Consider the following 27,973-nt stretch of genomic DNA (forward strand, 5'->3'; position numbering starts at 1 on the left):
CCCAGCCTTACCGCCGCCATCTCTAGGGTGACGGTGATTAACCTTCCCTTTCCTTTTCTCTCTGGAAAGGGACAGAGACCACTGCTGTCAAAGGGATGGCTTAAGTGAATGTTAAATGCCAACGCACTGGATACCATGATATATTTGCAAATCATTTTTTATAAAAAACGAAACACAGCTTGCCTGCCTCTGCCACTCTATAAACAGGCCTATGGGAGTCGGAGTGGAGGGTAAAGGACTATCACAAGGAGAACTGCAAAGTCAGTGACAAACTCTGACCAATGAGAAAGAAAATACAGCGCAGTGGTTAGCAGATGCCCTGGAAAAAATCAATCTATATGCACCCGTCTTTAAGGTACACCTCACTTTGCATGTTCTGACGTGGACTCCGCACTGGCTGTTCCTCCGCTCCTACAGGCATAGGTTTTTCTTTCAGAATAGGAAGCCTTTCCCCCAGCCAAAGCCACCTGCCCAGCCAACACGGCCTGTGCCATGGGGCTGTTAAATAAGCTTTCTGGATTATGGGTACCTAAGCAGGCAATGGTGTTTACAAAATGTTTTCAAAGAGGACACACAATACTGCCTTCACCCAAGTGGGTATGGTGGTTGACTCACACAAATTCTATTTCACCTTAAATGTACTACTGAAAGATTTTATTCATAACCAAAGCAGCCGGTCAAGGCTGTGTGATTTCAGGTTTGCCAGCCTTTATAACTTTGCCCTCAAGAACAGAAGCTACTATCAACTAAGTCAGATTTCATCGAGAGTCTCCCCATTTGAGCATGATACGAAAGGAAAGGTCTAGGATATATAATATCTTTGCTTTATAAAGATGCACCTAATGTGAACTAAACTATCCACTGTAAACTCTGAAAGCAGCTCAAACAGCTCGGAAAACAATGAATAGCATCAGTGATTCCTTGCCATCAACTGTCAGCTGTAGAGAGTAAACAATACTCTCTGTAAGCTACATTTCAGTCCCTCACACAGGACTTGTAGGAAAGAAAAGCTGGCTCAAAGGAAGGTGCCCAACAATCTTTTTCACACCCACTTAGCCTTCAAATACAGAGAACACCAATGAGAGATGAGTGTACCCCAAAATGCCTTCTGAATCTCCGGAGCCTGCTCCAAACTAGAACATTTTCTAAAGATAAGCAATAATTTCCTAGAAAAATTTCTACCAAGCCAAAATAAACTCAAAACAGACTTTATACTATCTCAAGTAATAAGCAATAAAGGATGGCACCTATCATCCGGAATTAAAGATGCAAACAACCCCCACTATGAAGAGTGGCGAGTGCTTCTATAAAGCCAGTGGTAAAAAGTAACAGGGTCTTCCCTTTGTTTTTTCACTCACTTCCGAGATAACAAGATTATCTTCCAAAGACCCCGGTGGTAAGTAAGTGGCAGGCAACATGCAGGAAATGATGCAGCTGAGGAGAGGGAAACTGCAGCAACAAGCAGGTGCATTTTCTGGGGGAGGATCCTTCAGTGTCCGTCTAGGGAAGAGTGGAACAGAGGTCACGATGCAGTCACAACTGGAAGGCAACCAGCCAGAATGCCGGAGTCTAATGCAAGAACTTTCTAGTTACACATCTAAAAGGTGGAGGAGAGGTGCCCGGGTGGCTCAGCCATTAAGCGTCCGCCTTTGGCTCCGGTCATGATCCCAGGGTCCTGGGATCGAGCCCCACATCGGGCTCCCTGCTCTGTGGGGAGTCTGCTTCTCCTTCTCCCCGACTTGTGCTCGCTAGCTCTCTCTCTGTATCTCTCCAATAAAGAAATAAAATCTTCAAAATAAAAAAAATTAAAAAATAAATAAAAGGCAGAGGAATTTAAATCTCAGGATGGGCTGTTCGTCATTAAGATCGTTGCTGGTGCCAATGGTAACTCTTAGATGATCAGAACTATTTAGATTCTGAGTTCAGATCCTAAAAAATGACAGGTGCTACTGGACCAAGTCACTTGCAAAAACACACACACACTAACTTTCTCTAAATGGGCTACTGCACTTTTCCCTCAGCAATTTTAACCAGAGTCCCTCTAAAAATAATAACCTAGATCTTGGTGACAGGCAACAGAAAAGTATATTTATAATAGAGCTCAAGGCTACACTGTTCCTCATAACATGTTAATATGTAGGAAATATGCTGCATATGTGACATTTAAAAACTTACATTAAGCAGCCATACATGATTCATTTTTACTGTAAAGGCTGATCAAGGAAGATGCCCTGGGTTTGGTAGATTTCTTTGAGGACCAGCAATACTGTATCTTCAGACTCCCTATAAAGAGAAAAACTTAGGTTGTAAAAAGAAGAAACTAACTTTTATACTAGAGGTTTTATATATACTATATCTCATGTAATCTACACAACCACCTTCAAGTTCATTTTTGCAAAAGTTCATTTTACAGTGGACTATAACTCAGCCATAAAGAATAATGAAATCTTGCCATTTGCCACAATATGGATGGACCTAGAGGATGCTAAGTGAAGTAAGAGACAAATACCATATGATTTCACTTATATGTGGAATCTAAAAAACAAAACAAATGAACAAAAACCAGACCCGTATATACAGAGAACAAACGTGGTTGCCAGAAGGGAGAGGGGTGAGGGGATGGGTGAAATAAGTGAGGGGGATTAAGAGGTACGAACTTCCAGTTATAAAATAAATAAGTCATGGAGATTAAAAGTACAGCACAGGGAATACAGTCAGTAATATTGTAATAATGTATGGTGACTACACTTATCATGGTGAGCACTGAGTAATGAAAGAACTGTCAATTCACTATGCAGTGATTCACCTGAAACTAATATAACATTGTATGTCAACTACAATTTAAAAAAAAAAGTCTAACATTATGTCTAGTAATACAAAAAAACTAGTAGGAAATGACCAACCAAGAACTGTTCCCTTTCCACAGAGCTCATTCTTGGAACAATATGGAAGAGCCATCCAGTTGGTCACCTTAATTTTTTAAATGTTATTCACCTTTTTAAAAAGATAATACAATCATATGGTTCAAAATTCAAGATATGAAAGAGTGTAATAATGAAGTTTCCCTTCCACCTCTGTTTCTTAACCACCAGTTCCCATCTTCTGACAATCAATGTTATCAACTTCTCATGCATCTTCCAGATATTATTCTGTGTGTGCCCAAGCAATTACTTACATCCAGTTCATAAAGAAATTTGATTATAAAAAAAACAACATCATGAAGGACTGCCTTAAGGACATATAGCTCGAACATTTCTCTAAATCCATGGCTTAACATTTTTTGAATCATGTATCTGCTTGAGAATCTAATGAAACCAATGGATTTCTCCCCAGAAAAGATTATATATATATATTATAATAAAATATATTTTTAAAATACTTTAGCACATGAGGAACGTAATTTAAATATATATATAAATATTATAAATAAAATTTCATTGGATTCATATGCTTTTTCTATCCCCTAAAAACCCCATACAGACTTAAGGTTAAGAAATTCCTCCTATGCCAGTGAAGGGGCATCAGCTAAACCAGATGTTAAAATGGTGTGATCCTAGTGCATAAATAAATGGATCAACAGAAAAGAAGAGGAAGTTCAGAAATAGTCCTAAATCTATATAGGAATTTAATAAAGTGAGACTCTCAAACCAGACTCATATACAGAGAACAAACGGTGTTGTGACAAATGGATAGCCATCTGGAAAATGACCTGAACCAATCTATACCTGTTACTAGAATAAATCCAAAGTGAATCAAACATTCACATGTAAAAATGAAACCATAAAATATCAGAATAAACTGTGGTAAGGAATTCTTCGGAGGATAAGGAAGATGTAAGTATGACACATATTCTAGAAACCAGAAAGGAAAAATCAACAAATATGAATCAATCTTTTCTACTTAGCAAAAACCAATGTTTGCAATGTCAAAGACAAACTGGGGAAAAGGCATTTGCAACTCATCACAGACAATCAACAACAACAAAAAACATTTCAATATAAAAGAGAATAAAGAATATAAATAACTCCCAGAAAAGGAAATAAAAATGGTCCTTAAATATATGTCAAGATGCTCAATCTTACTCATAACTGGAGGAATGCAATTTTTTTTTTTTAAATAAAAGGCAAAAGATTGATCTGAAGAGAAAAAGGAGCATACGAGGAATGTAATTTAAAAACTATAGCGTGGGGCACCTGGGAGGCTCAGTCAGCTGGGCATCTGCTTTCAGCTCAGGTCATGATCTAGGGTCCTGGGATCGAGCCCCACATTGGGCTCCCTGCTTGGCAGGTTGCCTGCTTCTCCCTCTCCCTCTTCTCCTTCCCCCTGCTCACGTGTTCATGTGATCTCTCATGAATAAATAAGCAAAACTAAAAAAAAAAAACTACAGCATGCAAAATACATACACTGAAAACTACAAAACATTGCTGAGGGAAATTAAAGACCAAAATACACTTAGAGATACTGTGTTTGTGGCTCAGAAGACTCTATTATTCAGATGTCAATTCTCCCCAAATTGATCTATAGATAAAATATTTGCGATCACAATCAAAATCTCAGAAAGCTTTTTGGATGACATTAACAAGCTCAATCTAAAACGTGGAAATGCAAAGAACCGACAATAGCTAAAATAATTTTAAAGAAGAATAAAGTTGGATGACTCACAATACCTGATTTCAAGACTTATTCTGAAGCTACAGTAATCAAGACTGTTTTACTGGCATAAAGACAAATCGCCCAATGGAACAAAAGAGACCCAAGGCAATTCAATGATTTCTCCATCTGAATAAACTTCTCAACAAATGTTGCTACAACAACTAGATAGCCACATGCAAACCAATGAACTTCAATCCTTACCTCACACCATATTAAAAAATTAACCAAAATGGATCACAGACCTAAATATAAAAGCTAAAATGATATAATTTCTAGAATACAGGTAATATTTTAATGGCTTTGGGCTTGGCAAAGATATCTTAAATATGTTAAAAAGGCACAAATGTCAATAAATTGGACTACATCAAAGTCAAAAACTTTTGCTCTTCAAAACATTCTGCTGGAAAAACGAAAAACCACATTTTGAGGAAAAAACATGTATCTGAAAAGGACTTGTAACTATAATATAGAAAGAATTCTGGCAACTTAATAAGATAATCTATTATTTTTTAAAAGGCAAAAGATTTGAACAGACAGTTCACCAAAGAAGGTGTATAGATGGTGGGGCGCCTGGGTGGCTCAATTGGTTAAGTGTCCCACTCTTGGTTTTGGCTCAGGTCATGATCTCAGGGTCATGAGATTGAGCCCTGCATCGGGCTCTGTGCTCAGCAGAGTCTGCTTGAGATTCTCTCTGTCTTCTCCCTCTGCTCCTCCACCCCTCCCCCCGGCTTGCACACACTCTAAATAAATAAATGAATGAATGAATAAAATCTTAAAAAAAGGGGGGGTGCCCAGGTGGCTCAGTCGGCTAAGTGTCTTACTCTTGGTTTTGGCTCAGGTCGTGATCTCAGGGTCATGAGACCGAGCCCCATGTCAGGGTCAGCGGGTCTGCTTGAGATTCTCTTCCTCTCCGTCTGCCCCTCCCCTGCTCTCTTTCTCAAATACATCACTCTTTAAGAAAAAAAGGGGGGGCGCCTGGGTGGCTCAGTCATTAAGCGCTTGCCTTCAGCTCAGGTCATGAAGATCGAGCCCCGCACTGGGCTCCCTGCTCAGCCAGGAGCCTGCTTCTCCCTCTCCCGCTCCCCCTGCTTGTGTTCCCTCTCTAGCTGTCTCTCTCTCTGTCAAATAAATAAATAAAATCTTCAAAAAATAATAATAAAAAAAAAATTTTTTTTAAAGATTTTATCAAACTCAACACCCAAGGAACAAATAATCCAATCAAGAAATGGGCAGAAGACATGAACAGACATTTCTGCAAAGAAGACATCCAAATGACCAACAGACACATGAAAAAGTGCTCAACATCACTAGCCATCAGGGAAATACAAATCAAAACCACAATGAGATATGACCTCACACCAGTCATAATGCCTAAAATTAACAAGTCAGGAAACGACAGATGTTGGCGAGGATGCAGAGAAAGGGGAATCCTCCTACACTGTTGGTGGGAATGCAAGCTGGTGCAGCCATTCTGGAAAATAGTATGGAGGTTCATCAAAAAGTTGAAAATAGAGCTACCCTATGACCCAGCAATTACACTACTGGGTATTTACCCTAAAGATACAAATGTAGTGGGGTGCCTGGGTGGCTCAGTTGGTTAAGCGGCTGCCTTAGGCTCGGGTCATGATCCTGGGGTCCTGGGATCGAGCCCCGCGTCCAGCTCCCTGCTCGGTTCGGAACCTGCTTCTCCGTCTCCCTCTGCCTGCCACTCTGCCTACTTGTGCTCTCTATCTCTCTGTCAAATAAATTAATAAAGTCTTTAAGAAAAAAAAGATAGAAATGTAATGATCTGAAGGGGTACGTGCAGCACCCCAATGTTTATAGCAGCAATGTCCACAATAGCCAAACTATGGAAAAAGCCCAGATGTCCATTGACAGATGAATGGATAAAAAAAATGTGATGTGTATATATATATATATATATATATATATATATATATATATATATATATTATGCAATATTATGCAGCCATCAAAAAAATGAAATCTTGCCATTTACAACAATGTGGATGGAACTAGAGGGTATTATGCTAAGCGAAATAAGAAAGACAATTATCACATGATCTCACTGATATGAGGAATTTAAGAAACAAGGCAGAGGATCCTATGATGAGAGGAAAAAATGAAACAAGATGAAACCAGAGAGGGAGACAAACCACAAGAGACTCTTAATCTCAGGAAACAAACTGAGGGTTGCTGGAGTGGATGGGGGTGGGAGGGATGGGGTGGCTGGGTGATGGACGTTGGGGAGGGTGTATCAGTTGTGGTGAGCGCTGTGTATTGTCTGGGACTGATGAATCACAGGCCTGTACCCCTGAAACAAATAATACATTATATGTTAATAAAAAAAGTAATCTAAAAATGAAAAAAAATATTTCCACAAAAATATATGGAACGTGGAGAATCATTATATGGAACACCTGAAACTAATATGACACTGTATGTTAATTAAACTTGAATTTTAAAAAATAAAAATTTTAAAAATAAAAAAATAAAAAAATTTTTTAAAAACTATGCTGGAAAAGCTGTGGGGAAACAGACACTCCCATATATTCCTGGTGGGAGTACAAAAAGGTACAACCTCTATTTGGCAATAATTATCAAATATTACAAATCCATGTATCCTTTATGCCAGCAATTCCAAGTATTTACAGATACACTCATGAATAGGTAAAATATAAACAAGGTGTATAAAGAGCAAGAGGACAGAAATCTAAAGTAACCCATTAGTACAGGACTAGTTAAAGAAATTATGGTACATTGATACAGTAGAATACTAAAGCTATAAAAGAATGAACTCTTTATATACGGCAAGCAAAAAATTTCAAGACTTGCTAGTAGAAAAAGCAAGTTACAGAACAATGCCTATAATATGATACTATCTATACTTGTTAAAAGAGAGAAATAATATATTCACACACTCACACCTGTGTTATGTATGCATAAAACAGACCTCTAGAAAAAATTTCAAGAAATGCATATTACTTGCATATGGAGAGGGTAGTTAGCAGGGAACAAAATGGAAGATAGGCTTTCATTATTTGTCTTTCTTTGAATGGTGAACCATATGAATGTACTGCACACTCAGAAATCTCTAAAGAATGCCTTCTAGTGTTTTTAAGATTTTATTTATTTGTTAGAGAGAGAGCGACAGAGCACAAGCAGGGGGAGCAGCACGCAGAGGGAGAAGCAGACTCCTCGCTGAGTGGGGAGCCAGATGCAGCACTTGATCCCAGGACCCTGGGATCATGACCTGAGCCGAAGGCAGGCGCTTAATCAACTGAGCCACCCAGGTGCCCCTAAAGAATGCCTTTTTCACAAGGATGTGGAGAAAGGGGAACCCTCCTGGACTGTTGGTAGGTATGCAAACTGGTGCAGCCACTCTGGAAAACAGTATGGAATTCCTCAAAAAGCTAAAACTAGAACTACCCTAAGATGAAGACCATCTTTGAAGCTGTCCCTGAGTTTAGGGCTAAGAGAACACAGCAGCCCAAAAAGCCAGGAATGGAGACTGATCCTGCGGGACGAAGGGGGTTCATCATGTTCATCATGGCAGATGACCTAAAGCAATTCCTGTATAAAAAATTACCCACTGTCCACAGACCTGTACCTCTGAAACAAATAGTATGTTATATGTTAATAAAAAGAAAATAAAAACCACAATGAAAAAAAAATTGCCCAGTGTTGAAGGGCTCCATGCTATTGTTGGGTCACACAGAACACCTGTTATTAAAGCAGCAATGACAGTGCTCCAGAGCATGCTTTCCGACTTGGTTTCTTATCTACTTTTGCCCTTGCAACAAACCAATGGAGCAAACTTGGACTTTCAAAAAATAAGAGTATCATCTGTTACTATAATACCTACCACGTCATTCAATCCAATCATTTACCTTTGGTGGTGAGTTTCATAGCCAGCAGTAATGCCAGTACAGGACTCACTGTCAGACTAGAAAAGGAACTTGCTCCGTTATTTGAAGAACTGAGACAAGTTGTGGAAGTTCCTTAATCTGGCAGTGGTGTTGATGTACACCTTATTTTCATTACAGTAGACACAATATCAATCCAGCGATCTTGAGACCACAAAAATACTTGTATCCACATACTCCAGAAAGGGCCTCTTTTCCCACTTTATACCAAAGAGTCTATAGATATAATTTATGGACAGATTGTTATTTTTTCTTGTGTGGGGTCTTTTCTTATTTAGTGAGATCTGGGGATACCACAGAAATGGTTCAATACATCACAGCTCCCATGAAGTTAGTCCAGTCACCAAATATGCATGAGATTCTATTCAGTGGGACAGAATCAAAATGGTACTTTGATCCACTGGAGCCATTAAGTGCTCCCTATTATATAAAACGCCCAGTCCTGCAGAATGAAGCAGACCCTTTTTATTGTGAATGAGGATGTATTTTTCTTTATATTGTTTTATTTCTTTGCATTGAGTGTGAAGAAAAGAAAATGGCTTAGTAAAAGTAATAAAATCAGTATAATCACTAAAAAAAAAAAAAAACTACCCTACGATCTAGCGATTGCACTACTAGTTATTTACCCAAAGAATACAAAAACACTAATTCAGGGGCACCTGGGTGGCTCAGTTAAGCACCTGACTCTTGGTTTCTGCTCAGGTCATGATCTCATAGTTGTGAGATCGAGCCCTGTGCCGGCCCAAGCTAGGTGTGGAGCCTGCTTAAGATTCTCTCTCTCCCTCTGCTTCTCTTCTACACCTCCCCCTCACCATTCTCCTCACCCCCATGCACGTTCTCTAAAAAAAAAAAAAACCATTAATTCAAAGGGATACATGTACCCTGATTTTTTTTTAAGATTTATTTATTTGAGAGAGCGAGGAAGTAGCGGGAGGAGGGGGAGAGGGAGGGAGAGTCTCAAGAAGACTCTGCACTGTGCACAGAACCCAACGTGGGGCTCAATCCCACCACCCCGAGATCACAACTGGAACCAAAACCAAGAACTGGGTGCTCAACTGACCACGCCACCCTGGACCTCTGGACCCCAAAGTTTATAGCAGCATTATCAACAATAGACAAATTATGGAAACAGCCCAAGTGTCCATCAATAAATGAATGGATAGAGAAGAGGTGGTATACATACATAATATAATACTACTCAGCCATAAAAAAGAATGAAGTCTTGCCATTTGCAATGACATGGATGGAGCTAGAGAGTATTATTATGCCAAGTGAAGTAAGTCAGACAAAGACAAATACCGTATGATTTCACTCATATGTGGAATTTAAGAAATAAAACAAATGAGCAAAGAAAAAAAAAAGAGAAGCAAACCAAGAAACAGACTCTTAACTATAGAGAACAAACTGATGGTTACCAGAGGAGTGGTAGATGAGGGGAAGAGTTAAATAGGTGATGGGGATTAAGGAGTGTACTTGTGATAAGCACCAGGTGTGTGGAAGTGCTGAATCACTATATTGTACATCTGAAACTAATATTACACTGTATGTTAACTGGAATTTAAATAAAAACTTTAAAAAAATGGGGCACCTGGATGGTTCAGTCGGTTAAGCGTCTGCCTTCAGCTCAGGTCATGATCCCAGGGTCCTGGGATTGAGCCCCAATCCTGGGATTGTCCTGGGATCCAGCCCTGTGTAGGGCTCCCTGCTTAGTCTGCTTCTCCCTCTCTCTCTCCGCCCCTCCCCCCCGCTCGTGCTCTCCTGCTCTCTCTCTCAAATGAATAAATAAAAAAATCTTTAAACAAACAAAATATAATAAAAACTAAAAAAAAAAATAATCATAATTTAAGGGGTGCCTGGGTGGCTCACTCGGTTAAGTGTCTGCCTTCGGCTCAGGTCATGATCCCAGGATCCTGGGATTGATTCCCACATCGGGCTCCTTGCTCAGCGAGGAGTCTGCTTCTCCCTCTGCCTGCTGTTCCCCCTGCTTGTGCTCTCTCTCTAACAAATAAATAAATAAAATCTTAAAAAAAAAAAAAAGACCTAAAAGCATGCATTTTTGAATCCTTATCCCCTACCCATCTTATTTTCCTAGCTATATTTTCCTTTAGCTTAAATTTCTTTGGTGATTAAGTTCTTTTCTGTTATAATGTATGAATTTCAATAAGCATTATTAATCCATTCTACAATCCATCAGATAATTATATTTAATAATGATTAATTCTGTTGAATAAGTTGTGGGGATCTAATGTACAACATGGTACTATAGTTAATAATACTGTATCATATACTTGGAAGTTGCTAAGAGAGTAATTCTTAAATGTTCTCATCAAACACACACACACACAAGGTAATTATGTGAGGTCATGGAGGTGTTAATCGTTTCATAATATATACATGTATCAAATCTTGTTGAACATCTTATACAATGTGTCAATTATATCTCAATAAATCTCGAAAAAACATTTAAACATTAAAAATGTAAACATTAAAACAAAATGAAAATAATAAATTCTGATCTAGCTACTGTCAATACTTTCAGATAAGTTTAAAATACTTTCAGCAAGGGGCGCCTGGGTGGCTCAGTTGGTTAAGCGGCTGCCTTCGGCTCAGGTCATGATCCCGGGGTCCTGAGATCGAGCCCCGCATCGGGCTCCCTGCTCCGCAGGAAGCCTGCTTCTCCCTCTCCCTCTGCCTGCCTCTCTGCCTACTTGTGCGCTCTCTATCTCTGTCAAATAAATAAATAAAATCTTTAAAAAAAAAAAAAAAATACTTTCAGCAACAGTAACATTAATATGTACCCATCCTGTCCCCCACCAATGACCAAAGGACACCACTTTTAAAACTAAGCTAGCCAGGGGCGCCTGGGTGGCTCAGATGGTTCAGCGTCTGCCTTCGGCTCAGGTCATGATCTCAGAGTCCTGGGATCGAGCCATAAGTCGGGGATGGGGGGGGGTCTCTACTCAGCGGGGAGTCTGCTTCTCCCTCTCCCTCTCTCCCTGCTTGTGCGCTCTCTCTCTCTCAAATGAATAAATCTTAAAAAATAAAATAAAATAAAACTAAGCTAGCTGAACTCATGGTTGCTGGCATCATTAGCCCATGCTCTACCCAACTGCAAAGTAAAACAACGTGTTTAAACCAGATTTCTTTAAATGACATAATTTTGTTATTTTGTAACTGTCTAAATGAGAAATCACTCTAATCCCAAATGTACACTAGCCTGTCCTCCCTCTTCTATATCTATCAAATAGCTGTGCAACAATCAGACCAAAAAAAAAAAAAAAAACCCACCAAGAAACAAAAACCACTTACCAGTAGCATAGATGGCTTTGTAAAGCAAATAAATATTCGTTAAAACTTTCAATGGGCTTCTCTTGTAGCACATAGTCAATGCGCTGGCCTCCATTCAGCATTCCCACATTGATGGGTGGGACTTCTTCTTTAACTGCCACAGGGGTCTCTTCTGTGTTAACATCTGGACATAGAAGAACCATAACAACAATCTAAAAGCTTCCAGCCCTCCAAGATTGTCCTTACTTCCCCTCAGACTAACAAGTTTACAGTAGGATGAGGTACTCTCTGCTCAGAAAACTTTCTGTACCTTCTTCCTCTCAAGCCCCTTAAAGCTTCTCCTCAAGTCACACTGATTTTGTTCAATCCCATTTTTTCTTTCTTCTACCTCTGATAGCTAATTCATTTGCCTCTGGTTTATAAACTAAATATAAGTAGGGATAGAAATCGTTAGGCAGTTGAAAATTAAAGCAAAAAGAATGCAACATTACCTGTGAAATTAAGAGGAGCGTATACTAGCTAGTGCCCAGCCAGGCAAATAAAATGGACCAATGAACACACAGACATTGCCCTAGTAAAGCAAGGTACTTCATAGAGGAGGCTCCTAACACAACCCCAAGAGTTCCCAAGTGAGGGTTGTCTTTTAAAGCCTCTTTATCAGGTATTCAGCTTCTCTTGACATTTTTCCTCACAAATAATGTTTTTGCATAATTTGTGACTATTAGATAATAGAAAAGACTAGCAGAGCTGGAGGCCCATTAGGGCTCATTGTATTGGTCCTATACCATGAATAAGAAATACACACCATGGAGTTACTCTTATCTGACCTAATGTAGGATATCAAAGTGCACAGTATCACTGACCACTCAGCTTCTCTGAACTTGATTCAGATTCTGCTTCAGTTTCTTCTGTAGTTTCTGAAGCCTGTAAGGCAGGGTATGGAGCTCTGGTGAAAGACTTCCAGGCCATCCGAAGCGAACCTAGCAAGTTGTTCTTAAGGTCCATACTCATCCTGGTCAAGCCCTCTCTCAATTCTGAAACATATTTGAATAAAGAACATTACATGGTTTACAAAGAGTTTAGGGTCCAACACAGTTAAACAAAGTGAATGAGGTCCAGTCAGTTTGCAATGACCAGACAGTCTAGAATTACAAGTTCTGTATTCAGATTTACCTAAGTGCATTCGCTTCCTGCCTTTATGATGTGGGATCAGCATTGGCTCAAATTCCACTCCTGGGACCACCATTGGTTCAATCCTATAGGCCACAGGATCAAACTACACGGGAAAAATAATAGCTACAGATACCTCTGCTGAAGAAAGACAGTCTTAAAACTGTGTATCAGGCAAAAATAATTATAAGCTCATAAAAAAACAAAAAAACAGTTGTTTTGCTCCATCACTTTCAGATTCACACTACTAAAAATTGTCTCATTACCACAAAATAGTATAGAAAAAAGCAAATCAACACAACAGAAAATTATATGCTCTTCATCAATAAGCTCTAATATTCAGGTAAAAACACAAGAGCTGTCCAATGCTTACAGGGTGATAGATATTGAAGAAACCTTTGCATGTTGGAAATTTATAGTTGGGATCGATTCTTTTTAGTCCTCGGACAGTAAGGAACATTCCAATGGGAGATCCAAAGGCAAAGAATATTTCTGGTTTGTAGATGAGCCGGGGGTACTTTACAGACACCTGGAAAGAGGATATAAAAGTACCTCTCACTGATAACAAAAGTGACATCTGTTCCTACCATACCAATGGCAGGCAATAAAATGACTCAAGAGAATTAATTAGTATTGTTACCTGCCCAATACCAACATCCAGATAGTCACCATTTCCAGTGGCGTCGGTTTTACTGCAGAAGCCTGATTCTTTGGGGATGTCAGATATAGTCACCCCTGAAGCTGGCTGCAGGGCTGGTCTATTAATACCCTAAAGAATAAAATAATTCTGTGGAGCTGTTATGTTGTAAAAATATCCAAAGAATTATACAGTTTTTCACTGATTTGAAAGAATACTTAGGAAAGTTTTGAATAATTCTAGGAAGAGTCTCAGAAAACAAGATAAAGCTGATGAAAACAAAAGTTGTCTTAAGTGATGAACTGACATCCCTACATTCTCTAAATCAATGAAAGCTGTACAGAGCTATTTGGGTGGCAGTTGAAAGTTTAGGCGACCATTATGAGAACAACAACAGCAGAGCATGATGAAGAGGAATGCCGAGGGCTGCTAAGGGGTTCAATGAAGCACAATGCCCTTTTAAGGAGTAGAATGTCTCTGTGGGTATAGAAAATGATACAGATACCGGGCCAAGAACTGGACCTTAAATAAGAACTAAGCAATCTGCTACAAAATTGAAAAATAACTACTAAGATATGGAAAGGAATTTAGTGGCCGAAAAAACTGAACGTAAAAGTACTATTACAACATGGATAAACCTCAAGTTCATTATTCTAAAGTAAAAGAAACCAGTCACAAAAAGCCACATACTGTATAATTCCATTTAGAGGAAATGTCCAGAACAACAAAATCCATAACGACAGAAAACAGACCAGTGGTTCACAGGAGGGAGGAATGGGGAGTAACTGCTAAGGGGTACGGGGTTTCTTTTTAGGATGATGTAAATGTTCTCAAATTAGATAGTGGTAATCGTGACACAACTCTGTGAATACACTAAAAACGATTGAACTGTATACTTTAAAAGGGTGAATTTTATGGTATGTGATATGAATTGTATTTCAATAAAGCGGTTATGAAACCCCCCCTCAAAAAAAAAGGAAAAAAAATGGAATGGTGGGAAGACTCCAGGGGAGACAAGACTTCTGAAGCTAATAACATTTTTTAAGGATATCAATTAAGAAAATGTGTTTGGGGCGCCTGGGTGGCCCAGTCGTTAAGCATCTGCCTTTGGCTCAGGTCATGATCCCAGGGTCCTGGGATCAAGCCCCTCATCAGGCTCCCTGCTCCACGGGAAGCCTGCTTCTCCCTCCCCCACTCCCCCTGCTTGTGCTCCTGCTCTCACTTGCTCTCTGTCAAATAAATAAATAAAATCTTTAAAAAAAAAAAAAGGAAAAAAAGAAAATGTGTTTAATTTCTAAAAGGAGAGCCAAAGATCAGTTAACAAAATTGCTTAGCTGCCTAAACACCTCACAAAGCACAAGGATACAAGGATGTCAAAAACCATTTAATCCTACAAGCCATATTAAGCACATACCATTGAATTTTTTCTGGTCCTAAAGTAGTTTAATATCTTCTTTCTTGGTCCTAAGGGAATTCCCATTTCCTGAAGATCTTTGTCAGTACATAAAGCCTAGGCACAGAAAATCAAATATCCTTATTTCTAGGCAAAATAAAATGAATTAAATGTCCTGTTCTCTGAGAGGAATAAGACCTAAGCACTATTGTTCTTTGCTTTACATTAATAGGGCTCCCTAGTGGTACAACATCATTAATAATTTTGAGAAGAGTACTTTATTCATAAAAGCCTAAAGAAGAATAAAAAGTACCAATACTATAGTATCAATGCTACAGTAATACAGATCACATTGTATTATATATATATATATATAATATATACCCTACAGAAGTGGGTATCTACCTGCATGACACAAGAACACTCCTTGATTTCCATGCTGACTTAGATGTCACATTCCTGAGAAAGATTATATCCCTACTCATGGACATAAGCAGTAAGAACATACAGCAAACACTGAGCATGAAACAAACTAACAATCAAGATCTCAGCTTAAGTGCTACTAACCTGATTAGGTTAAGGCTTCCTTCACCCTCCCAGACTACATTAGTCTTACTATACATTCTTAATACTATTGTGTACTTTTCCAACTTAGAACTTACCACAATTTTAATGAATTATATTTGATTATTAATATGTGTCTTCCCCCACTAAGCCATAAACATAATGATGTTTATGTTTATATAACATGTTTATGGTTTACATATCTTACTGACCACTCTATCTCTAGTACTTGGTAGAATATGCCTGATCATATAAAGCATTCACTAAATACCTATTAAATGAATGAATGTATTGCAAGCCTGAAAAAAAAGCACAAAAAAGGTGGCAGAAAAACCAAAAACAAATAAATAAGCAAATATCAACAGCAGAGCTCCTATAACAGAAAATAAGCTGGAATAATTAGTGGTCCATTTATTCTTACTCTCTTTTCTGAGCTATGTTGTTTTTTAGTCTTTGCTCTATCACTATATGTTTGTCAATATGGTTTCTCTGAACTCTGCTCTCCAACAAAGCAAAGATCACTTTATAAGATAAAAACACACAGATAATGCTAAAGGTCATTACTACTGATAACAGAGTTTTTATGACAAAAGTGCTTCTAAAGGGCAGGCTCTTAATCAGCTGTAAGATGAAGATAAGCATAAAAATACTAATAGTATAGCATAAAGTTTTAAAAGATTATTTTTACCAGAGCTTCCTTATCTACTTTCTCCTTCTCAAAGATATTAAAGAATTCAGAGAGTTGAAGTTTCTTCAAACCTTCCTCTAGTGTCAGTGTGTCTCCTTCATCCATGACAATATTTGGTGCATCCTAAAAATTAAGTTGTAAAGCTCATATTCTCTAAATTCATTTAGATTGTCCTGTATTAGTATTACTAGCAATAAAAATAATGTACTATATAAGAGTTCTATATAAAGATACACTCAGCTTTAAATAAACTGTAATTTGTACAAAATTTAAATTAAGTAGTTAATCTCTAAGTGTTGCAACTTTAGTTGAAACAATGTTTTTAAATAAATGATTATCAAAGTGTTTCTTCATCTTCATTAACAAAACATTTATTGAGTTCTTATTATGGAAAGAGTGTTTAAGACATAAAACAATCTAAAATAAAGCCCCTGTCCAGGAAGAACTCACAAAAAAATAAGTCTAAAATCTAAAAATCTGTCCTAATAGTACAAGAGAAGTTATCTGTATATCTAAATTACCTTTTCACTGTCCATATCCCCCAAAGATTCTTTCTGATTTGTTAGTATATCAAACAATATAAGCGAACCTAAAATAGAAGAAAGGACAATTTCTAAGTATTGGCACTACATAGCTTTTATACAAAAAGTATTAAGCCAAATACCCATGTAGCAAAATCTATGAAGCAGGAAGTCTTTCTTTCCAATCCACCACCGCCCTTCCAAACCCTTCCAAATTCTTCATCACCAGTTCTAGACCTCTAAATCTGATATGGATAAAAGACATAGTACTTCAAGAACAGGTGTCCTTAATATGTGATAGTGCTCTCTGGTCACAGGGAATTAATTTGTTACCTAAACTATGACCAGCAATGGAAACACCCCCTTTGAAATCAGGGTTCCTCTGAAGAAAAAGTGTATATATTCGGTTCATTTCAGAAGCAACTGTGTCCACTATAGTCTGACAGTAGGTGGGGCTATTGTAGAAGAAGACATCCAGAATTGTGTCATTGGTAAAGTGCCTTAGGCGGTTAATGCTGGGCAGAGTTATTCGCTGCAGATCTCTGACAAAAAAAAAAAAAAAAAAGGTATTTTAAGCAGAAAACCTAATACATTCCATAACTTCCTCTAAGTTATTACCCAGCTTATTAGCCTTCAAGCTTAGACTTAGATATTTAAAGACACAAGAGACAAGTATCTATTAATAAGAAGTACAAAGGACTCAGACATGTTTAATTAAGTCAAAACGATGTGATCAGCACGTCAGTGAGAATCTCTACAAGACAAACACCAGTTTCTTCAATACATAAATTGCAAGGAAATAAGAGATGGAAAGGTAATCAAGAGATTGAGAGACTTAAAAGGCATATCAACAAGGGGCTCCTGGATGGCTCAGTCAGTTAAGCGTCTGCCTTAAGCTAGGTCATGATCCCAGGGTCCTGGGATCGAGCCCTGTGTTGGGCTCCCTGCTCAGTGGGGAGTCTCCTTCTTCCTCTACCTCCTTCTCCCCCTGCTTGTGCTCAATCTCTCTCTCTCTGTCAAATAAATAAATAAAATCTTTAACCTAAATAAATAAATAAAATGTGTATGTGTGTGTGTGTATACGTGTGTGTGTGTATATATATATAAACTACAACATTTACTAGACAATTGGAAATTTGAACACTGTGTATTTGCTGATATTAAGAATTTCTTTAGGGGTGCCTCGGTGCTCAGCAGGCAGTCTGCTTGTCCCTTCTCCTTCTGTCCCTCCCCCTGCTCGTGCAAGCTCTCTCTCTCAAATAAATAATCTTTAAAAAAAAAAAAAAAGAATTTTTTTAGGTGTGATAATGGTGTTATGGTTAATATATTTTAAAAAGTTCTTTCCGATATACAAACATTTATAGATGAAATGATATAGTATCTTAAGATCTGGTTCAAAAATAATATGGTGGCAGGACGGGCAGTAGACAGAGGTTGAAAAATAATGGATAGAGCAGAACTGGCCATGTGTTGAGGCTTGTTTGCCCTGGGTAATCATAATCTGTACATGAACATTCATTATATAAGCTATTTTTTTTTTACAAAATTCTCTATAATAAAAACTAATGATGTAATGTATGGGGATTAACATAACAATAAAAAAAATTTAAAAAAAAAAATTCTCTATAATAAAGGATTTTTTTTTTTTAAGATTTTATTTATTTATTTAATTGACGAGAGAGAGAGACAGCATGAGAGGGAACACAAGCAGGGGGAGTGGGAGAGGGAGAAGCAGGCTTCTGGCCGAGCCGGGAGTCCGATGCAGGGCTCGATCCCAGGACCCTGGGATCATGACCTGAGCTGAAGGCAGTCGCTTAACCAACTGAGCCACCTAGGCGCCCTATATAATAAAGGATTTTTAAAGACAGAAAATACAAGATGATTTTTCTAGAATTCTCAGCATTAAGGTTTTTTGATCACAAGTCAGCTGATAAATGGATCAGCTCCCTTTCTCAATGCAGAATTTCTGAAAGCTGAAAGAAAGTGAGACTGCCAGATGCCAAAGGCAAACAGAACTTATATCTCAAAAAGGAAAACCATGCTGACATTATCCAAATCAACTTCCAGTTAAAGCTCTCTCAAAATACCCAGAAAGAGTCCTCAAAGATTTAAGAGCTTCTGTAGTTTAGAGGGCAATTTGCCCTTAGGAACCTCTTAGCATTAGCTCAAACATGAAGAATGTGAACTCCATAACCAGCAACACAATACAACATTTGGCACATGGAATATGCTCAAATCATACAGTATTAAGAACTGAGAGACACAGAATCAGAAAAGTCATTTTCAAGACCAACATGGAAATACTACTATTTCCTTTATCTTCCAGAAAAGCATTTGCCATTCTACCCTAGAACTATATTATGAACACACTTCTTTCTGGAGAGTCTATAGCTCTCCAAAATATCCTTAACATAAGGCAACCTTCTCTGACATTACCATAAAACCTACAAACAAAACTGGGTTTGTGACTTAAGAAAGCCATCACTTAAAAGTTATAAGAATTATACCTCAAGTTATAAATGCTAATAATTTAATGTTTGGGGATTTCCTTTTTTTTTCCCAACATGGACAAATATTATCTAAACATGATCACAAAAGGAACAAAATACTTTGTACATCTTGAGGTAGGCTGGCTTTGACATCTAAAGATCGAAATGCTTATACACTATAGGAAGAAAGCAATGTTTGGTTTTAATGCTAAAGAAATAATATAGCTGTAATAGTAGATACTAATGAGCTAATAAAACATACTAGAAGATACACACAGTTCTTTACTCCTAATCAGGCTAGTTAAACCAAGGGATTGGTCAGCATTTAATAATGTATCTCTAAGAAAAGACATAAAAGTATAAAAAACTTCTCACTGAACAAATTTTTATATAATCAGCTATAGCACAAACATCCCAACCATATCAATGATCAGAAAACGCATTACAATCTTAGTTAACAACTCAAAGACATAAGGTATTACTCACACATCCACACCAGTAGAATGCAAAGGACTATGCCAGTTGACTGGAAGAAATTCTACCCTCCCAATCTGCTGATTTTCTTGGGCTTTCTTAAAATGTGTCTGTAGCAGGTTCAAGGAAACACTGCGAAAATCGTTAACTGGAAAAGAAATTAACTTATGCATCACCAGGGAAGCAATGAATTCACAGAATAAGGATGCAATAGATCATGTAATTATACTCTCTCCATTTGCTTAGAACACATATTTACTTGAGTCAAAAAGAGCAAAGTAGTGTTCAGGAAATATTATTAGTGCACAAAAGCTGTTCCTTTACCACAGAACTTTATTATAAAAAACATTTTATCTAAAGAAAAGCTAACTTCAAAACTTCTGTGTCATGGGAACGATTTCAATTTTTTAAAAAAGGAAAATATCACAGGACTGTGTCAACTGGCCTTACAGTTAGATTCCTAACTTTCTGGTTCTTACAAACAACCAGTAACCAATATTTTAGATTAAAAAAAACAACAACTGCTATTTGAAATTCATACTACATCAGTCTCTTAACCTTCCAGAAGGTTTACGCTTAGAAGCATTACCCAGTAGGAGAAGATTCCCAAGTCGGTACATACTCTGAATATGTACAATTAAGTTTTAGAGCACACTACCTTTCAAAATCAAGTTATACTAATGACCTAAATATTCTAAGTAGAATATCAAGAGCTTTACCACACTAATGAATTACAAAAATGATTGTTGGTTCTGTTATTCATTTAAACTATATCATCGGAGCACCTGGGTGGCTCAGTCGTTAAGCGTCTATCTTCGGCTCAGGTCATGATCCCAGTGTCCTGGGAATCGAGCCCCACATCAGGCTCCCTGCTCCACGGGAAGCCTATTTCTCCCTCTCCCACTCCCCCTGCTTATGTTCCCTCTCTCGCACTCTCTCTCTCTCTCTGTCAAATAAATAAATAAAATCTTTAAAAAAATAAAAAATAAATGATATCATCTTTTTGGTTCCCTTTAAATTTGGAATGGTTAGAAAGAGGACCATCACATTCATAAAACAATTTTATAAGGATTAAGGGCTTGTTCATTCAAGAATTATTAGTTAAGAGTATAAACTATTAGCCTAAGGAATTTACTAGTACTTTAGGTCTAAGTTAAGAAGCTTTACTACCTTGGCCACCTGTCTTTATCTCTCCAAATCTTATTATGCAGATAAGACAAAAGACTAAAAACAACAGCTTACAGGAGCACTAATATTCCCCTTAAATGATTTAATCTTACATGCTTTGCAAACCTACCACACTGTACAATGCTTCGAAAGCGGAGATCACAAGCTGGTCCAATCCCATGGACTACAAAAACCAAGTGATCTATTTGTAAAGGTTCTCCTGTAAATGAAATTAAAAAGAAAAATTATTTCATATAACTAGTCTTATATTCTGTTTATAGTCAAATATTCACAAAGAATAGGCTATAAAGATGGGTAAATTAAAATAGAAGATCATTTTCTTTAAGAATTTATTTATTTATTTGAGAAGTGGGGAGAGGGGCAGAGGGAGAGGAACAAGCAGACTCTACACTCAGCAGAGGCTCAATCCCACAACCCAGAGATCATGACCTGAGCCAAAATCAAGAGTCGGTCCCTTGGGCACCTGGGTGGCTCAAGTCGTTAAACGTCTGCCTTCGGCTCGGGTCATGATCCCAGGGTCCTGGGATAGAGCCCCGCATCAAGCTCCCTGCTTGGTGGGAAGCCTGCTTCTCCCTTTCCCACTCTCCCTGCTTGTGTTCCCTCTCTCTGTCAAATAAATAAATAAAACCTTTAAAAAAAAAAAAAAAAAAGTCGGTCCCTTAAACGACTGAGCCATTCAGGCTCCCCAAGCAGATCATTTATTTATTTATTTATTTTAAAGATTTTTATTTATTTATTTGACAGAGAGAGACAGCGAGAGTGGGAACACAAGCAGGGGGAGTGGGAGAGGGAGAAGCTGGCTTCCCGCTGAGCAGGGAGCCCGATGTGGGGCTCGATTCCCAGGACCCTGGGATCATGACCTGAGCCGAAGGCAGATGCTTAACGACTGAGCCACCCAAGTGCCCCCAAGCAGATCATTTAAAGGACACAAAATAGTCCTATATTTTACTTAGTAAAAATACAGTGATTTTACTGTGTTTCTAATTTATCTTGACATAAATCTGTAAAAAATTTTTTCAGGCTTTACACTTTTTACTTTGAAATAACTGCAACCTTACAGAAAACATGAAAGAATAGTACAGACACTCCTATATACTTTTTATAGATTCAAAACTTTAACCTTACATTTGCTTTATTATTCTCTATGTGTATGTGTTTATACATATTTATTTTTCTGAACCATTTGGAAGCAGGTTGCATATATTATCAGACTGCACACATTATACCTCTTTAAATACTTAACCCTTTAAATACTTTAATACGTATTTCCTAAGAATATTTTCTTAAATAACCACAGTTATCAAATTCAGGCAACGTAACATTGGTAGGATACTTTTATCTAATATTCCATTTTTATCAATTATACCAATAATGTATGGTGTGTATATAAACCCTAAATTTTTAAACTCATCTTTTTAGTTTTTATTTTTTTTAAGTTTTTATTTAAGTAATCTCTATACCCAACAGGGGGCTCGAACTTACAACCCTGAGATCAAGAGTCATATACTCCTCTGACTGAGCCAGCCAGGTGTCCCCAAACTCATCTTTTTAAATTATAGTAAGTCTAAGACTTACAAGTATAATAAGTCTAAGACAAGCCATCTCCTCTCAGAGATAAAAGGAATTTTATAATCCAGTTAAATATATTACAAAACCAACCATAAATGGCCCTAGCTAGATAGCAATGGATAACCATCAAAGTTCTACTGAAGAAGCTTTCCTTAGTTCACAATCTTCAAGAACAGGAGTTACCAGAAATTAATTTTTAATCAAACAGGTGGAATCACACTTCTTAAAATTAGAACTACATCAGTTCATTTGTACCAAGTGACTTCTTGATTAGTACTGCCAAATTTTACCTATTCCACAATATATATACTTAGCAACTTTAAAACAGATTTTTATATCTATTAAGATTCTTAGTGGGGCACCTGGATGGTGCAATTGACTAAGTTGCGGCTCAGGTTGTGATGTCAGGGTCATGAGATGGAGTCCCACCTCCAGCTCCGCACTCAGCGCAGAGTCTGCTTGAGATTTCTCTCCCTCTCCCTCTGTCCCTCCCGCTTGCGTGCTCTCTCTCTCTAAAATCAATCAATCAATCAATCAATAAAAAAAAAAGATTCTTAAGTAGATGAAATGATGTTAATCTTAACTCATAATAAGCCCATATGACTAAATCATTTTTAAGCCTTGAGGTAATCCAAAACCATAGAAAAAGGTCACAATTTAAGTCATAAATAAGTATATCAGAAGAAAAAATAAACAATTAACATTACCACAATGAATGTCAACAGAGATGTTCTCAACCCCTCTCTTCACTGTTCTTGGTCGACCCTGTTCAGTGGGTGTTGAACCCCATTCATCAGACCCTGCAACTGGCTGGTAATGCACCATAAGCTTAAATAGAAAAGATCAGAGCAATAAATATATTCTACATTATAGACATCTCTATTTATACACTCTGAGGGACAATATGTCTTTCAAAACAGAATACATAGTCAGATCTCAAGTGGAGTTTTGATATGCAACTCTGATGGCTTGAAATGAGAACCCTGAAAATACAGTAGGACAATGTTGTACATGTTAAATACCTTACGACTTTGTCAATTATACCTCAATAAAGCCAAAAAAAAAAAAAATCAGGCTAACAAATCTTTCAATAATACCCTACACATGTAAAATATGCCCCCATAATATGTCAGCGATATTCTTAATCTACAGTGGCGTAATTTTCTCTAAGAAAATTCTTTTGTATAAGGTGAAGGAAGTAAAAAACAGTGGCAGTGGCTACAAGTTTCATAATTGTGAATGCAATGTAAAAATTTCCAAAGGGTACCCTAAATAGAATCCCTATGAAAAATAAACCAATTAAGTTCTCCTTAGGAATGCAATTAACCTTTAATCCCACATGAAAGAAAGGCTTAATTTGCTTTACCTTTGGATTGTGTAATATAATAATTTCTCTGTTGGGAGACTCCAGTTTCTTTTTCCACTCATCCAGAGTTACAGCAAGCATGTACGTTTCCTTAAGAGAAAACACATTTCATTAGATTTCTCTAATAGCTTTTCTATTAAAACTGAACTTTTTTTTACAAGAATACTGCTAGATAAACAATTACATAAGAATATCCGACTCCGATTTATCAAATATTTGAAAATGCTTTTAAAATTACAACAGATAACAGTATAGAACAACAAAAAGTTCACGCCTACTTTTATCATCTAGACTAGGTAAAATCACTGTTCACATTTTGATATACTTCTTCCAATAGTATTAATGTCTACTCCAATTTAAAGAAACCAAATTTCAGACTGTTTCCAGAGCCAGAAAAATAAAAGGCTGGAAAGACCAATCCTGTGGTCATAATTTAAATATTATTAACAATGATCACCATTAGGGAAAAAATTTTAACTTAAAGGCATAACAGTTTACATAGTAATTTAAAATCTGAAAATAAAACTACTTTATCTTGAAACTAACTTGCAAAAGAAATGCTATACATGTGATCCAGATAGAACCAAACTCTTTCTAGAAATTTCACAAAAATAAGTCACAAAAAAAGATTATTAAATAAGAGAAGAAAAAAATGAAAATAAGTGAAAAGGAGTCAAAGAAATACCTCTAATACTTGGCTGAAGCTCTCTGAGTAGGGAACATACTTATTATCTTTGTCTCCCTTGTAAAACCAGGTACATCGTCTCACTTCCGATGCTAGCTCATCCCAGTATACAGCATACCGCATCCTCTCCCCCAAATGCACATCATATCTGCCCCCATCAGTGGGGACAACTCTCCCATTACAATCTTTTCCTATCAAGGATTGGAAAGGGGGAAAGAAGTACATATATAAAAATAAATCTCCCAAAATACAATTCTGAGCTATACTCTAAATAATGTTATGAGCATAAGAATGAACATTTTCTACTTGGCTAAACATTAAGCAAAACGGAATTGCATTTTTTCACTACTTCCCAAGCCATCAAAACCATTCTTGGTTTTAATGATACATGAAAAAGATAATACCCCAACACTGTTTTGTTCTTTTTCTGAGAGACAGTTGTGTCCCATTAAACAAACAAAAGTATATAAGGGTTTTCTGAATTTTTTGCTTGAGGAGCCAAAAAGTAAATTAACAACCATGACCATCATGATGATAAAACAGTTACCAGCGTCATTCTTGTTTCATAATGGAAGAAAAAACAAGTGACAAGTTAAAGAATTCATTCTTTTGCAATGTGACATACCCCCATTCTTCATAAACAAAAACTGAAACATATGCTGGAACATAAGAAATGTTATTAGAGGGCGCCTGGGTGGCTCAGTTGGTTAAGAAATTGCCTTCAGCTCAGGTCATGATCCTGGAGTCCCGGGATCGAGTCCCACATCAGGCTCCCTGCTTATCAGGGAGTCTGCTTCTCCCTTTGACCCTCCCCCCTCTCACCCTCTCATGTGCTCTCTCTCTCTCTCTTCTCTCTCACTCAAATAAATAAATACAATCTTTTAAAAAAAAAAGAAATATTATTAGATAACTACGCAGAAATTACAATAAGTACTGTTTTCAAATACAGACCAAATTCTTAAATATTACAAATTGAGTGGTTAGTAGTGCAAAACTTCTATTTCTATATAAAAATGCTATAGAAGAGAGAACTGCAAAAAAATATGCTACAGAGAAAACTAGAAAAAAATCTAATATTTTTAATAGCACTCAATATAAGAACTATTATATTAGACTGAGAGAAATAGTCTTAATCTATTAAAAGTCATCATTTTCATCCTACCAGAACCATATGCCTCTTCCAGCTGCTGTGAATCCTCAGAGTTGAAAGGAATCCATGTCTCCTTAGAATCTATTATTTTACAATAAAACCAATAAGGAGAAACTGGCTCATACAAACTGCCAGCATCCATGTCTAGTAGCTCAAAGGAACTACATGAGTTTGGTGACGGGGATGGATCTGACTGGGACAATTGTTCCTGGTGTGATTCTGCTGATGACATTTTGCTCTCTAAAAGACAAGATATAAGAAAACTATCAGGAAAAATCATTTTTCTTCTATTAACAGTGAAATTTCTCTCTCTCTCTCACACACACACACACACACAACTGGTCACTTTAAGGTGCCATTTCTGGGGAAAAAAATCTCAAGAAATAACATATAAATTAACAGCTGGATTTGAGGGGGAGCATTAAACAAAATGCTTCTTATAGTCAGACCAACCACTTTACACTGATTTCCCAATTTCCCAATTCTCTCAGAAAACTGCATGGCTTTCATATAGACAAACCAGAGGGGCGCCTGGGTGGCTCTGTCAGTTAAGCATCTGCCTTTGGCTCAGGTCATGATCTCAGGGTCCTGGAATGAGCCCCGCATGGCATTGGGCTCCCTGCTCAGCCTGGAGTCTGCTTCTCCCTCTCCCTCTGCTCTTCCCCCTGCTCCTGCTCTCGCTCACTCTGTCTCTCTCAAATAAATACAATTTTAAAAATAATAAACTTAAAATAACTTTAAAAAAAGACAAACCTAGAATGAGAAGAAATACATGGTTAAAAACTTGATTGCAACAAAACATCCTACCCCAATTTCCATCTAAGTCTATTGCTAAAGGCAAAAAATTTACTCCAACTGTCTTAACACTAGATTCTAGGCTCCAGGCCCCTATCATTACACACTTACGTGATCACTGGAATCTTAAAATATTGAAAGTAAAACTATTCACTTAAGAACCTGTCACCTTTTTTTTTTAAGGTTTTATTTATTTGACAGAGAGAGACACAGCGAGAGAGGGAACACAAGCAGGGGGAGTGGGAGAGGGAGAAGCAGGCTTCCGGCGGAGCAGGGAGCCCGATGCGGGGCTCGATCCCAGGACCCTGGGATCATGACCTGAGCTACCCAGGCGTCCGAAGAACCCGTCCCCTTTTATTGATCCTTGAAGTGTACTTAATTAGCGACTAGGGCACGAATTCTGAAAACACGAACCCTAGTTTGAGCCACTGTGCGCACTCGCGCACCCACTCACACCGTCCAAGTCTCAGGAGAAAAGTAACAAGTGACCTCAAAAGCCTCCTTCTCTCAAAGACGACTCTGACCTATATGGTCCTACCCCTCCAACACTCCGACCACTTGGCAAGGAACACTGCACACACCGATGTGTACTCAACCTGAGGGGAGTGAGCATTGTTGGTATCTCAGCACCGAGCGCAGCCGGATGGCAAACACCTGGCCTCCTCTGAGCGAATGCTCGCCTGGCTTTCGGCCACTTTATCCTTTTTCCTAGCACCAATTTACCTGCGCCACCTTGGCGCGTCCCTCTCCCCCACGACCCTGGGCGCCTGCCGCCCAGATCTGGGACTTCAGAGCTCGGGGACTTGCCTCCTCCCGCTTCCAGCCCTGCAGAGAGGAGCGGAGCCACCGATGGAACCAGATAATTTCCCGGTGCCTTAGAACGCAGTCCGTACAAAGGGAAGCCTGGCCGCTTCACCCGGACCGAGGTCACCCCCATACCCCCGGGGTGGTTCTCCCACCACCTCCCTTCTCTGCCTCAGGCATCGCGTCCTCCTCCGCTCCCGGCATCCCCATCCCGCAGTGCCTCCAACCCGCAGCCCAGTGGGGCCTCCCTCCGCCCAGCCGCCCACCCCAACACGCCACCACGGGCTCACCTGACAGCCCCGCTGCCTTTCACACACTCCTGCCCTCGCTGAGGGGGGCACGACATGTCCCCGCGGCGGCCTTTCCCCCAAGCGCAGGCGGGGCGGGGCGCAGCAGGGCGGAGCCTGCGGCCCCGCCGGGCTCGTGCCCAACACTGGGCTCCACTGCGCTCCCAGCTGGCGAGTAGCGGCTCGGGCTACCGAGAGCAAAGGTGAGGTGGCGAGGACCGCGCCGTGGAAGCGATGGGTGGGGCAAGGAGGGCCGCAGGACACTGGCAGGAAGTGTCGCGAGAGGTGGAAGGAATCGCGCGAGATGTGGCTCCTTCCTGCGGGCA

At 38.5% G+C, this 27,973-nt stretch overlaps 1 protein-coding gene across 2 annotated transcripts; it reads right to left on the bottom strand.

Annotated features, from left to right (window-relative positions):
• Nucleotides 1–204: 204 nt before the first annotated feature.
• Nucleotides 205–27,944, bottom strand: DDHD2 (DDHD domain containing 2). Of its 2 annotated transcripts, XM_032413398.1 has the most exons (18): nt 27,651–27,943; nt 25,774–26,001; nt 24,612–24,802; nt 23,927–24,016; nt 23,268–23,388; nt 21,101–21,190; nt 19,816–19,951; nt 17,174–17,382; nt 16,841–16,908; nt 16,320–16,442; nt 15,089–15,184; nt 13,678–13,806; nt 13,411–13,566; nt 13,041–13,143; nt 12,731–12,901; nt 11,889–12,051; nt 2,176–2,283; nt 205–1,500 (listed from the first exon to the last, which is right to left on the bottom strand). In XM_032413398.1, exons 2-17 carry the CDS (start codon nt 25,991–25,993, stop codon nt 2,202–2,204), a joined length of 2,148 nt encoding a protein of 715 aa, XP_032269289.1. In that variant the 5' UTR covers nt 25,994–26,001; nt 27,651–27,943; the 3' UTR covers nt 205–1,500; nt 2,176–2,201. The 2 variants fall into 2 exon arrangements, with proteins under 2 accessions (XP_032269289.1, XP_032269290.1); XM_032413399.1 differs by lacking the exon at nt 25,774–26,001 and having other exon boundaries at nt 27,651–27,944.
• Nucleotides 27,945–27,973: the final 29 nt, after the last annotated feature.

The sequence above is a fragment of the Phoca vitulina genome, unplaced genomic scaffold (assembly GCF_004348235.1).
Source record: "Phoca vitulina isolate PV1807 unplaced genomic scaffold, GSC_HSeal_1.0 scaffold15, whole genome shotgun sequence".
NCBI classification, from domain to species: domain Eukaryota; kingdom Metazoa; phylum Chordata; class Mammalia; order Carnivora; family Phocidae; genus Phoca; species Phoca vitulina.